The 12,385-nt window shown below is 40.4% G+C and overlaps 1 protein-coding gene across 1 annotated transcript; it reads left to right on the forward strand.

Annotated features, from left to right (window-relative positions):
• Positions 1 to 322: 322 nt before the first annotated feature.
• Positions 323 to 5,712, forward strand: lsm10 (LSM10, U7 small nuclear RNA associated). The gene is made up of 2 exons (XM_085149100.1): positions 323 to 691; positions 2,056 to 5,712. The coding sequence occupies exon 2, from the start codon at positions 2,062 to 2,064 to the stop codon at positions 2,473 to 2,475; it is 414 nt and encodes a 137-aa protein (XP_085005226.1). The 5' UTR covers positions 323 to 691; positions 2,056 to 2,061; the 3' UTR covers positions 2,476 to 5,712.
• The last annotated feature ends 6,673 nt before the right edge of the window (positions 5,713 to 12,385 follow it).

The following is a 12,385-nucleotide window of genomic DNA, read 5'->3' on the forward strand; positions in this document are numbered from 1 at the left end:
GTACTGTATGAATCCAATAAGGTGCAAAAGGGAACAGAGCAGTGAGTATAAACGTTCATGTAGGCATAAGATCATTTAGCATCATCCTTTCAACAAGGTGTACTGTTAAATAAAAGAGTCATAGACGCATGCAATGGTGGGAAAAACAGTTTAGAATATCGTATGATTTTTCTGGTTTATTTCCTTTAAGTAGTTTAGAAGATTTTATGTATAACTTGAATTTATCCAAAAACAAAACAAACAAAAACACCAATTTAAACACATATAAGGTTAACATTTTTAATGTATTTCTTTTGTGTGGTTTTATATTGGGTGTTTTATGATGTTCTAAATCTGTCAGTAGAATTTTCGCTTAATTAATAGAATTGTACACTCCAGCGAGCAAATTTATTAATCTTAATATATACTTTGCAGCTTTGAAATCCAGCATATATGTGAAAAATAATGTTGCTGTGATGACATCCTGTTCTCGGGTTCCTCATTTATGTCCTGGATTGTATTGTATTAAAGCTGGTTGTGAATAAAGTTTTTTTTTTTTTAAACGGTTGACGCAAAGACGACGGTGAAACGTCATCACGTCGCTGCTCCTCCGTCGGGTTTCTGCGGGAAAACGAACGTGTTGAGATGTTTTGAGAGGTTTCAGCAGGCCGGTGTTTCGTTTCTACATGAAACCTGTGTTTAAACGATTCAGGTAAATGTTACAGACGTCAGCGGAGGGAGAAGCTTTGATTTACACTGATGTTTTACGCATTTTGGAGCTTTATTTAGTCGCTGCTAAAGCTAATGAAACGCTAAAAAAGAAAAGCTAACAGAGAAGACTAACTTTGTGCTTTCAGATACAAATTTGAGTGTCATTTTAAACGTGTTTTTATGTTTTCTGTAGGTTTAGTTAAAGCTAAGATTACACTGCAGTATATCACACTATATCTTCTGTGTTACCATTAATATTCGGCTGTAATATGCATATACTGGGGTTAATTTGAAAGCCAAACATGAAAGTGTTTTTTGGACTAATAAAGAAAATGCGGTAACGGGGTATGATAGTCACGAGAAGCAAAACAGACTACGTGTGTCTGAATAAGAAGCTGATGTGACAGTGAGACAGGAGGAGGCTGGCGTGGTTTGGATATGTGCAGAAAGGATGCTGAATGGAGCTGCCAGGCAGAAGGATAAGTGGAAGACCTCAAAGGATTCATGTAGTGAAGGAGGACATGCAGTTGGTTGGTGGTGACAGAGGACGTTAGGGTTAGGATGAGATGAAGGCGGATTAGCAACCTTCAGTGAGCTGCTGAAAAAAGGAGGAGAAGAAGTAGTTGTTTTGGAAATTAGGATTACCATTAATTGACTTTACGTCAGGTCAGCTGGTATTGATCCCCCGATTTTTAATAAGTTACAGTGGAATAAAATTATTTAGTTTTTTCCTCAGAACTTGTAACAGTTTCCAGAGTTACATTGGGTCATCTCTCCAGCAGATAAAGAAAATAAGACTGGAAACATTTAATTCACTTCATTCTTTTTATGTGTGTTTTTTGTGAGCTCCATTAAAAAAACGCAGTAAGAAAGTATCTAAGACAGCCTTTTTGTGGTCCCTACATTGCAGTTTCAGTAGAGCCCCATTAACAGCCCCAGAGGATCTAACGTCGATGCAGTCACATTGTCTGGGCATGGTGCTCTTTTCCTAAGTCCTCAGAAATTCTTCTTCCTTTACCTTATTTTCAATCAGAAAAGTGATTAAGAAAAGATGGAGGGAGGGAAATCTTTTTTAACGATTTGACCACAGCCTCTTAGTCGTGTGACGTTTATTAAATGCAGGTTTGGTTTGTGACAGATGAGATAAATTGCATTTAAGCTGTGCAGGACATTTTCTATTTGACATGTTCCTGTGTTTTCTTATTTTCTGATTCTAATGTTCTGTCCCCAAAGTGTGCAAGGTTTTGCTAATTTTTGCTTTATTGCTTCAAGGTCAGAATCAGTAAACTACAGAAACACGTCTCAGGTACCAACACTGCATCACAGACTCTAATCCAGAGTTATCAATCTTCTGCTTTTCTGCAGGTTACTATGGAGCCCAAGGGAGCTGAGTCTCAGCCATCCGGCGTGGGGCCGGTTGAGGTGGTGAACTCTATTCGGGAGCGAACGATCACAGAGAACAGCATGGTGATCCTCCTGCAGGGCCTTCAGGGAGAGGTGACCACGGTGGACCTGAGGAACGAGAGCACAGCACGTGGACGCGTGGTCAACGTAGATGCCTTCATGAACATACGCCTAGAGGACGTGTTGTACCGGGACCGGCGGGGTCAGCTCACACAGCTGCAGGACCTATTCATCACTGGCAGGAACATCCGCTATGTCCACATCCCCGACCATATGGACATAATGAAGACCATAGAGAGCCAGCTGGCCAAGATTCACCGCGTCCGCAACTTCGGCAGTGAAGGCGGAGGCAGGAAAGAGTTTGCCAAGAAAACAAAATGACTTTTTTTTTTCTTTTTTTTACATTTGGAAAAGACGATGCTTGTGTAAGGTTCAGAGATTAGAGGACAAACACCAGTCTAGACCAGTAGTTTACATCCTGAGGGCCCACAAAGTGACTCCAGGGTCAAGAACAGGGAGAGAGATCTCAGGTACAGTAAGATATAGTTACAGTCCTCCTTTTCATTGTAAAATACTGGAAACTGTCTTTGGTGCTATAAAAACTGAACAGCTTGGAACCTGGGATGAAAGGCCACAATCTGGGTTTGATTTCTTGTAAGGATCACAAACTCGAAAGGCTGGAGTATTTGGAGGCTGATATCAGTAAATTGTTTAAATGTTTAAAAATAAAACTCCACAGACTGTTTTTTTCCCCCCTATGTAAACACTGTAACAATTTTTTTTTTTAATACATTGTGGATTATTTCTTGGATTAATTGATGCATCTTCCTTGTATCAACTCAAAGAAGCTCTTTGGTTGAGATAAAAAAAAAAAAAAGACAAACTATTTAGGGGGATTTTTGAATGATATATGATGAAAATGCTAAAAAAAAAAAAATCCATCTGAGAATAAAGTGAAATCTTTTTAAATATCATTATAACAACTAAATGATAGATCCTCTTTTGCACAAAGGGTTTAACTTAAACGATGCCACAGCTTCTCTCATATTTTGCTGACTTAGAAACAGTGAAGAGCCTTATCTCTTAAACATAGAGAATACCCTAAAGCAGTCGCTTTTTGTGCCTTTTGAGGTACACGTCCTCACATTTGTACTAAATAGCAAAAATACATTTATCATACATTTCTCCTAATTTTTATAGTATTTTCTACACCTCATTTGCAGAATCTGGACACCTACATTTTTAGCTATTATAACACCAGTGAGGTACAGCTGCCTGTGGCACACCTGTCAATGTAAGCAGCCATGCTTTTTACTCACCAGACGGATCAGCTAAAAACAAAAGTCACCTCCACACTGTTGTTATAAAGGACGAAATTTAAACTTGGGGGTCTTATGAGATTTGACTTGCTTTTGGAGCAACTACAGGCTCAATTTTTCCACCGCCAGAGGTTGCAGCTTGTTTATTTTGGCCCATGTTTCTTTTTTTTAAGTAGGTTTCCCTTTAGCGGGATTTAAGCATTAGTTAACTTCTCCCACAGTTGTGGTTTGCTCCCCACAACAAAATGACTCAACTTATTAAGCTCCTCACTGTCATTCTGGGCCTTTTGATGTGTCGCTCTCTAATAACTCCCTCCAGCCAGCAACTTAATTAACGATCCAGTCCTAACTTTTGTGTTATTGCATTATTAAAGATCTCTTTTGTCTGTCTTTCAGTACGTTATCATTTTAATTTAGTTGTAAAAATACTTTGAGGGACTTGTCTTTTCTTACCAAATTATTCCCAAAGTTAATCTCTCTGCTCCAGCTCAGTTTTATGAGAATTGTATGGCTCATATTGCAGCTGACACTGAATGTGGTTGTGGTGTGAGGGTCAGTGTATTTACTGGTAAATGGTGAGCATCACAAAGCCCATCTTTCTGTGTGTTTAAAAAAAAACAGCCCTAAGTTAATCACTGCCTGTATGCAGGAAAACATTAGTCACTGGTGGGGAAAAACAAGCCAACCTGTTTCCACAGCTCCACAAACATCTCTGCATCAGCGAGCAAGTCGCTCTCAGTCACAACACTGACATCCACTCTTGTTTTTTAGCCAGTGGAGACAAGCACGGCGGGTGAAAGGAAGGTAGTGTTTTGCTTGGTGTTCTCTCCGTGCGCAGTTGCCATCGGGAATCTGGGGAATTTGCAAAGTGCTATGTTATTCCTACACAGCATCAGGAAGAGGACAGGCCTGACATAACACAGGCAGCTGGAGCAGATAAACCCTGCACTGTGGACAAAAAGGGCGGAGGTTCACCAGCCGTTACTGAGTGCATTAAATTAGGAGGAATATGCACGCAGGAATGTCCCTCAGCAGTTGGATCATTGTTTTGGGCTTTGGCCTCAGAGTGATTTTAGGGACATATTTTTCTCTTGACCAACCCTGAGTGTTTGAATGACACCAACCACATAATAACCACTTATTGCTGTGCTAAAAACACCAGCGAGTGCCACATCAACGCTCACTAGACTCAGAATAGTACTTTACAACCACATAAACAGGTCTTTTGCAATACTTAAGAGTCTGGGTTAGTGTTACAGGAAAAAGCACCAGTATAAATAAGAAAGAAAAGCCCTGCTTTCATCGCTGTAGTCAGTCTGTAGAATTATATGCTCATACTTTTAGAAATTAAAGGGGGGCTGTGTTGGTTTTTGTTTTTTTCTGTCGCACATACTGTTAAAATGATGAATGCGCTCATATCCAGTTCTGTGCAGTTAATCATATTTTGGCTTCCTTCCGCTGAGGTCTAAATTCACTCCCAGCAGGCCACAGAGTCAGGTTCACTTCAGTTCACTTAAATGATTTTAGTTTCTTCAGTTGAATTGAATGGAAAAATATAGACTTACCTTTTTGACAAAGCTCTCAGTCACACAGGCCTATAGACCAGTTGGCAACCCTCTTGCAGTCTCCAGTCGCTAAGAAGAAATGTGTGTATTCCCCTGACCAATGGTTGAGTATTAGTTGGTTTGAAAATGGTTAATAACAGGGTGCTGAACCAAAGACCTGCCTGTGATTGCTTTTTGTTGCTTGTAGATTGCTGTGGTTGCCTGTAGTTTGTATGGAAGATGCCAACTTGTCTGCAAACATTCACAGAGTTGTAATGAAACTTGGAAAAGTGCAACACAAACTTGACCTTCAGAGCAAAATAGTGCTTTACTTTTACTTTGAAGGTTAACGTTCTCCATTTCTGGTTTGCATCGCACTTTTTCAAGTTTCACTGCTGCTCTGCGAGTAGATGGTGAGTGGTTACGGATGAGTTGGTGTCTTCCATGAAACCGCTAGCAACCTACTGCAAGGAGAATTTCCATTTGACCTAACAACTGTAGGCAATCAATTGCCAACCAGTTGTGGAATCCTTATTTGTCCCTAGCAACCAGTGGTTTCCAAGGGTCTCCAAGCCTGTATGGTTTTGCTAAAATCAAGCAGCGAAAGTGAAATAATTTTTTAAATGTAATAAAAGGCAGAGGAGATTATTTTTGACACACACATTGATGACCACAGTCCCATGGTTATTCAATTACTCAAGTGCAGCCCTACAAAAATCTTAGTAACCATATAGTTTCCTTAAAACACGATAACCTGGCATGTACTTATGTTGATTGGGTGTTCTGGACTGCTGGACTGAGTTCAAAGGTGCAAACTGGACTGGTTTAAGAACTATTTTGCTCTTTTGATCAGTTATATTAAAAATGTGTTGGCTGTGTGACACTGCAGTGTAGCTCAAATCAACTATGAGCATCTCCTGTTTCAGTTGTTTGATAGGTTTTAAAAGTTGTATCTCCTGGTGTCGTGTGGAAATTTCCAGCTTTGTAAAGTCCAAGTCAGATTTCCCCATAAAGTATCAATCTATCCATCGGTCTCCTCTCCTGCTCCACAAACCTCACTCTGAGCTCTTTTTACTCCCCTCCAGGCTCAGATTAAAACACAAAGAGCTCAATTAATCCAGGAGCCCCCACAGCAGCGTAGCCCCATGCCCACAGCAGCCACCTAGCTATTTCCTGTTCCACCCTCCTGGCTTAACTGTGAACAGACCTCAGTGTTGGGCATCCAGCAGGAGAGAGATCACCTCCCTCTGGTCAGGAGTGTGTGGGTCATACCTGGAGAGGATAGAATAGCTAAAATAAAAGACTTCAGCGCAGTTTGGAATTTTTATTTTGGAGTTAGATGGCAGTGAAGCATGCATGGCTTTCACTTCTCTCAGGAAAAGGAAAGACCTCCTCCAAAACACAAGTGTGGACCACTGCTGGCTGGTCCTCCTCCCTCTGAGGGATGAGAGGGAGTGAATCACAGTGGAGGGCTGCTCGCTCTTCAGTCCAGCAGTGTCTGCTCAGCTGTCACGTACGCCGAGTGACCCACGACCTCTCGCTGCTGCTTTTCTGCCCGAGAGAAGATGGGAGTCTTATCTAAGTGACCGGCTCCAAACGTGGATCTGAATTCTTTGTTTTGCATACGGAAGTTTTAAATCTGTCAACCTGTGCATGACTGAGGTGAGTGACTTTTATTTAACTTTATCTTTGCTGGGAAAAAAGTTTTTTTCAAATTTTATTACACCCCTTAACAAATATAAAGCTCTACTGTCATGCAACTCAGTAGTTTATTAGCATGGCCTCCTGTTTTTTTTTTACAACACCACAGACAATTAAAGGTTTTTACAAGCTGAGGAGCTGCAACATGCCCAAAATTATAGCACAGTGAGTATGCTGTCACCCAGTCTGTCACATGTATTTTCCATCAGTCTTAATCTCACTCTCTTTAAATGTTTTTGACAGCAGCTCCACCTCATTTCTCATTATTTTTGACTACTGTTAAAAAGTGATTTTTCCAGCAGTTACAAGTTTCCTCATTGGACTTAAACAGGATTATCTAAGCAGGAAGGGCCGAGCGGGAGTGCATTTTACAGGGTTTCACATAAACAGCTGCCAGGCTATGCTTGCGTGGAGGTTGTTGGACTCGTCTGGAAATGTTAGGTGTTAAATCCGTCTGCCCGAGACTGCGGCTGCACAAAATGTGTCCCTCCCTCTGGTATTTGTGTGGTGCTTCGAGCTCACCACAAACTGCCAGTCCTGGAGCCGTGAAGAAAAAAATATTTACACACGATTTCATTCTGTAATCGAGAAAACAGAAAAAGAGGCGCCTCTTTGTGTCATTTCTCCTTATAATTAATTATTAAAAACGTCGCCTTCTTAAAACAAATGAGAAAGTTCATGGAGGGGACTTTTTTTCTAAATTTACAAAGTCTGAATGCTGCACTGAAAAAAAGAAAAAATTGTAATTAAAGTGAAGCTGAGATAAAAGGTCTCTGCCCTAAAAATAACCTCAGACATAAATTGCAAAACCCTAATTCTTTAGTCTTTTTAGCCAAGTGAACAAATGTGACGTGTGTTGATTAGCAAACAGACAGTTGAAACTATGAAGGTTTAAAAGTGCCTTAAAACTGCATTCTTTTTCATGACCACCAGGGGGGAAATGTGTGGTTGGAAAAAGACTTCTAGTTCTATCAGAGAACAGCCCTTTGTAAACACTAAGTTTATGGCCTCAGTCACTCACTTCAGGTCATATTCAATATATAATTAAGTGAGTTTTGGCAGCTTTCCTTTAGTCTTCTCATGGTTACTTCCAAAAGATGGATCTAACAAAAAGTTTTTGCAGTCGTTAACATAGTGACTGGTGAAATGACCACATATTGTGAATTTGACTATGAAACCTCACTGATTAACAAGCTGTAATCGACAGCCTGTTGTACATACCCTAGATAATCCTCCTCTCTGACTCTTAGAATGACCAGATTTTTAATGACCAGACTTTTTTAAGTTTGTGAAGACATTTAGTCTCAAGAGCTGAAATGTCTGATCGTAATGACCCACACCTTCTGTCACAAATTTGCTCACATGATCAGTAGTGGGTCAACAACCCTCAGGACCAGCCCCACGGGGACGCTCCTCCCTGTGCTCAAGACTCACACGACCTGGACAACTGAGAACCTACAAATCCCCAAATTTACAAAATTAACTACCGTAATTGTCGGGCTATAAGCCGCTACTTTTTGCACAAGCTTTGAACCCAGCGGCTTTTAGTCAGGTGCGGCTTTTCTATGGATTGTCCATGATTTTTGTGATATCGTAAGAGGATTTGTTTTGTTTGTTCCGCTGTTGTACGGCACTACGTTGCCTGGCGGAAGGATCGGGGTTCAAGAGTGGTATGTTGGTCACATGTCCGTCCGCCAGGCAACGTAGTGCCGTACGAAGTAGCGCGAAAAACAAACTTCAAAGTAGCGCTATGCGTTCAGCGGGAGGCGTGGATGATGAGCGGCGATAAATTTGCGAAAAGCAAGTTATGCCCAACTCCACCAGTGGATTCTGAAATCTATTTTTCTGGTGTGCTGTAGGTTATTGTTATGTACTACATTTGTTACTCATTTATGAAGCACAGTACATGTTTCGTACTTGTAATTACCGGTACTTGTACATATACCTAAAAAGTTATGCAAATATGTACCATAACTTGTTTTTCAAAATATTAATAAAAGGGGTGTGTCTCCAAACAGCCATCTCTTTCCTGACAATTCCCTTTGTGCATATTCTCTTACATATGATAAGTCAACATTGAAACACCTGCGGCTTTTAGTCAGGTGCGGCTAATGTATGTACAAAACAGGATTTTCCCCTGTTTTTAGCTTGTGCGGCTAATATTCGGTGCGCTTTGTAGTCCGGGAAATACGGTATTATATTCTGTGTAACCTGAAAGTAGAAACATAAACTGAGCAGGAAGGCCTGGGGATGTTTTTTAATTAATTTTTTTAATTTTGTGAGTCTTTGATTTTCTCTGTTTTTATTCCATTAATGGTAGTTTAAAAGAATAGGTAAATAAAATAAAATAAAAATAATATAATAATAATAATTTAAATAGATAAAAAATAAAGGATCATTTTTAAAAAATTTAAGTTCATTCTAGTTGTTGTTCTAAGCGGTGCTTGGCAGCGTCATGAAAAGTTGGAACAGCGTGGATCTGGATCATCCGGCCTCCTGCAGTGTCATCTCACTTTCCCAGCGCTGATAGTGAAAGTCAGTTTGGGATTGTTGTTTGTGCTGTGGACTGTTTCAAGATGCAATGATAAAAATCAGATTATGGAAAGAACTTTTATCCCCACCGGAAAAATAAAAATAACTAAGCAAACACTGAAGGAAATCCTCCCCCAATCCCTGGACAAATTGCACCCTGCTGTTGCATAACACATTATAACTGTTTCCTAGTTTTTATTTAAATTTAAGCTAAAAAATAAATAAAATGTAACCTCAATGTTAAACCTCTGTGCAGATGGAGTTCTACTAACCCAGCGAATGAGCCTTCAAGTTAACCTAAGCTAAGATTTGCTTCATATTTATGCCCACAGACACGAGTGTTGATCTTCCCATCCAGCTCTGTGAGAGAACACTTTATACTTTAATGTTTTATGATTATTTCTTATAGGATGCAAACAAAAAAAACTTAGAAAGAATGAGGTGATATGTGCACTGTGATAAATGCCGCAGTCTTGATAAACTGTGTAAAAGTACAGGGTGTAAAGTCAGTCTTTAATCGGTTGAATCGAGCTAAGCTGAAAACTAAATTGCTCACTTATGTTGTTAAGGTCTGGGGGCAGCAAATTGAGGGTGCAGAAGTAGTCACGCTTCTTCTTTGATTAAATCCCAAACAGAAGGCAGCGTTGGTTGGGAACCACCAGTTCCCATGAGTAAATGGACCCCGAGCCAGCCACAAAGCAACTACAACTTTAATTTGCCCAAAAACAAATTAAAGAAAGCCTTTGAGAGCACACTGGGGCTGCCAAAAGTCGCTGGGATAAAGATCAGGGTGGGAGAGCGACTCAAACCCCCAGCAGCAGCAACTGGAACGGGGCACGGTTTGGTCCTCCCCAGAGAGAGAGCAGGAGAAAGAAAAACATTCGGCTCCCATGGAAATTGTTTTTGTAGTGACAGGGAATGTGAGGGGGTGGGAATTATCAGTCATCATGTTTACGTCAATCCTTACTGTAACCGTGGGACCGTCTCCGAGACGGGTCCGGAGCAAATCCATCTACCGCGGTCTAATGCAGCCCCTCGCTCTCTTAAAGGGTCAATTCATCCAAATAACAGAGGAAAGCAGTCGCTCTGAGAAGCTTTTTTTTTGTATGGGAAACGTCAGGTCGTTTTGTGCTGACATCCGTGGCTGTCCTCAGGATAATTTTTTTTTTTTTAACCGTGACTACTCTCTTGAATGATAATTAAATTTGCTAACAGTGAAATACTTGTTAAACATCTCTAACAAAAAACAGAATGTCTCTCCCGGAGATTTAGGTGCCATTTTTCTTAATGTTTTTGTAGGCATCCCTGAGGCTGTTTAACCCCCATTAAAACAATTAGTTTTAAGTTTTTGCAGCTGTGAGCAGCTTCTTTACTTCCTCAATGCATTGCAAAGAGGGACAACGGCGTGTTTGCCACGTTTGTACTCTGTGTTCTCACGGGACACTTTAATTAATTCTTTGTGGCACAGATTCAATAAGGTGCTGGAAACATTCTCAGAGATTTTGGTCCATACTGACATGACAGCATCACGCAGCTGCTGTAGATTTGTCGGTTGCGCATCCACGATGAGAATCTCCTGTTCCACCACATCCCAGAGGTGCTGTGTCGGATCACAGTCTGCTGACTGTGGAGGTCATTCAAGTACAGGGAACTCACTGTCATGTTTGCAATGACATGAGTTTTGTGACATGGTGCATTGTCTTGCTCAGGGGCATTGTGGTCACTAAGGGAAGGTGTCAAGGAAACATCCACCCCACCATTGCACCATGATACAAGCCAAGGTGGATCTGTGTCTTCTGCTGTTGTAGCCCAACTGCTTTAACATTCAGAGATGCTCTTCTGCATACGTTGGTGTAACAAATGGTTATTTGAGTTACTGTGGCCTTCCTATCAGCTCAAAACAATCTGGCCTCCTTTGACCTCAGACATCAACAAGACATCTTGGCCCACAGAGCTGCTGCTCACTGCATACTTTCTCTTTTTCACTTCCTGAGAAACTCAGACCAGTCTGGCACCAACAATGATGACACATTCCAAGTCACTCACATCACCATTATTCCACATTTTGATGCTCAGTTTGAACTTAAGCAGGTCATCTTGACCATCTCCAACCTTTTACATCTTTACGTTCCATCCCGTGCTCTCCGATCTCAGGACTCTGGCCTTCTAAAGGTTCCCAGAGCCAGAAAAAAGACAAATGGAGAGCGTGCTTTTTCTTTTCGTGCCCCGTTTCTGTGGAACAACCTCCCTCAAGATGCTAGGCAGGCATGCTCTGTGGAGGTTTTTAAAACTAAGCTGAAGACACATTTGTTCACCTTATCTTACAAGTCTTAATTCTGTGGCTTTTAGTTTTTAAATTTTTACTGTTTTTAACTTGTATTGTGTCTTTTACCTGTATTGCTATGTATCGCTTTTATTTTTATTTTATTTATTTTTTTAAATCTTTTTAGTTTCAAATAGTTGTACAGCACTTTGTTTGAAAGCACTTTATAAATAAAGTTATTATTATTATTATTATTTAGATATATATTATATATTTATGTTATAGAGCATTGAACAAGTGTACTTAAAGAAATGGCCAGTGGGTGCATATGACAGATAATAAACAAAAGAATATTACATCCAGTTTAATGACTTACTAAAATCTAACGCCTGCCAAAAGATTATCACAAGCTAACAATAGAGAAATACTCCTACTTTATATAAATACCAATTAAATAATGAAATAACTTGCTGTGAAACCTTGTGTGCAAAACAAACACAACTCCTCTCAGCTCCATTGTTTTGGGGAAGAGGCAGAAATTAGAAACTCACTGCTACATTTCTGTGAACCCGACCTTTTCATTTCCTGCTGGTCTTCCATCAGGAGTGTGAATTTCTTGGAGTGAACATGTGAAACCTGACATGCCACTTCTTCTGTGGGAAAAAAATAAAAACTGCAGAGCCGGAAAGGCGCCCCTCTCATAAATATAAACATCCCCATCGGTCTCAGCAGACCTCTCGCTGCCGTCCTCACTGCCTGGCTTGAGTGTCGTCAGAGGAAGACAATGTCTCCTGACCTCTGACACCCATTTAGATCAGAAGAATGACGGGTGGTGCTTTGGAGCAATGCATTTTTTAGGCTTAAAACACTTTTTTTTTTCTTTTGAGATGACTTTGAAAGCATTTGTTTTTTTTGTTTTTCTGACAGGATCT

Source organism: Neolamprologus multifasciatus, chromosome 22 (assembly GCF_963576455.1).
Source record: "Neolamprologus multifasciatus chromosome 22, fNeoMul1.2, whole genome shotgun sequence".
NCBI classification, from domain to species: domain Eukaryota; kingdom Metazoa; phylum Chordata; class Actinopteri; order Cichliformes; family Cichlidae; genus Neolamprologus; species Neolamprologus multifasciatus.

Excerpts from the sequence above, each read along its gene's own strand:
- lsm10 (XM_085149100.1), top strand. The coding sequence starts at position 2,062 with ATGGAGCCCAAGGGAGCTGAGTCTCAGCCATCCGGCGTGGGGCCGGTT.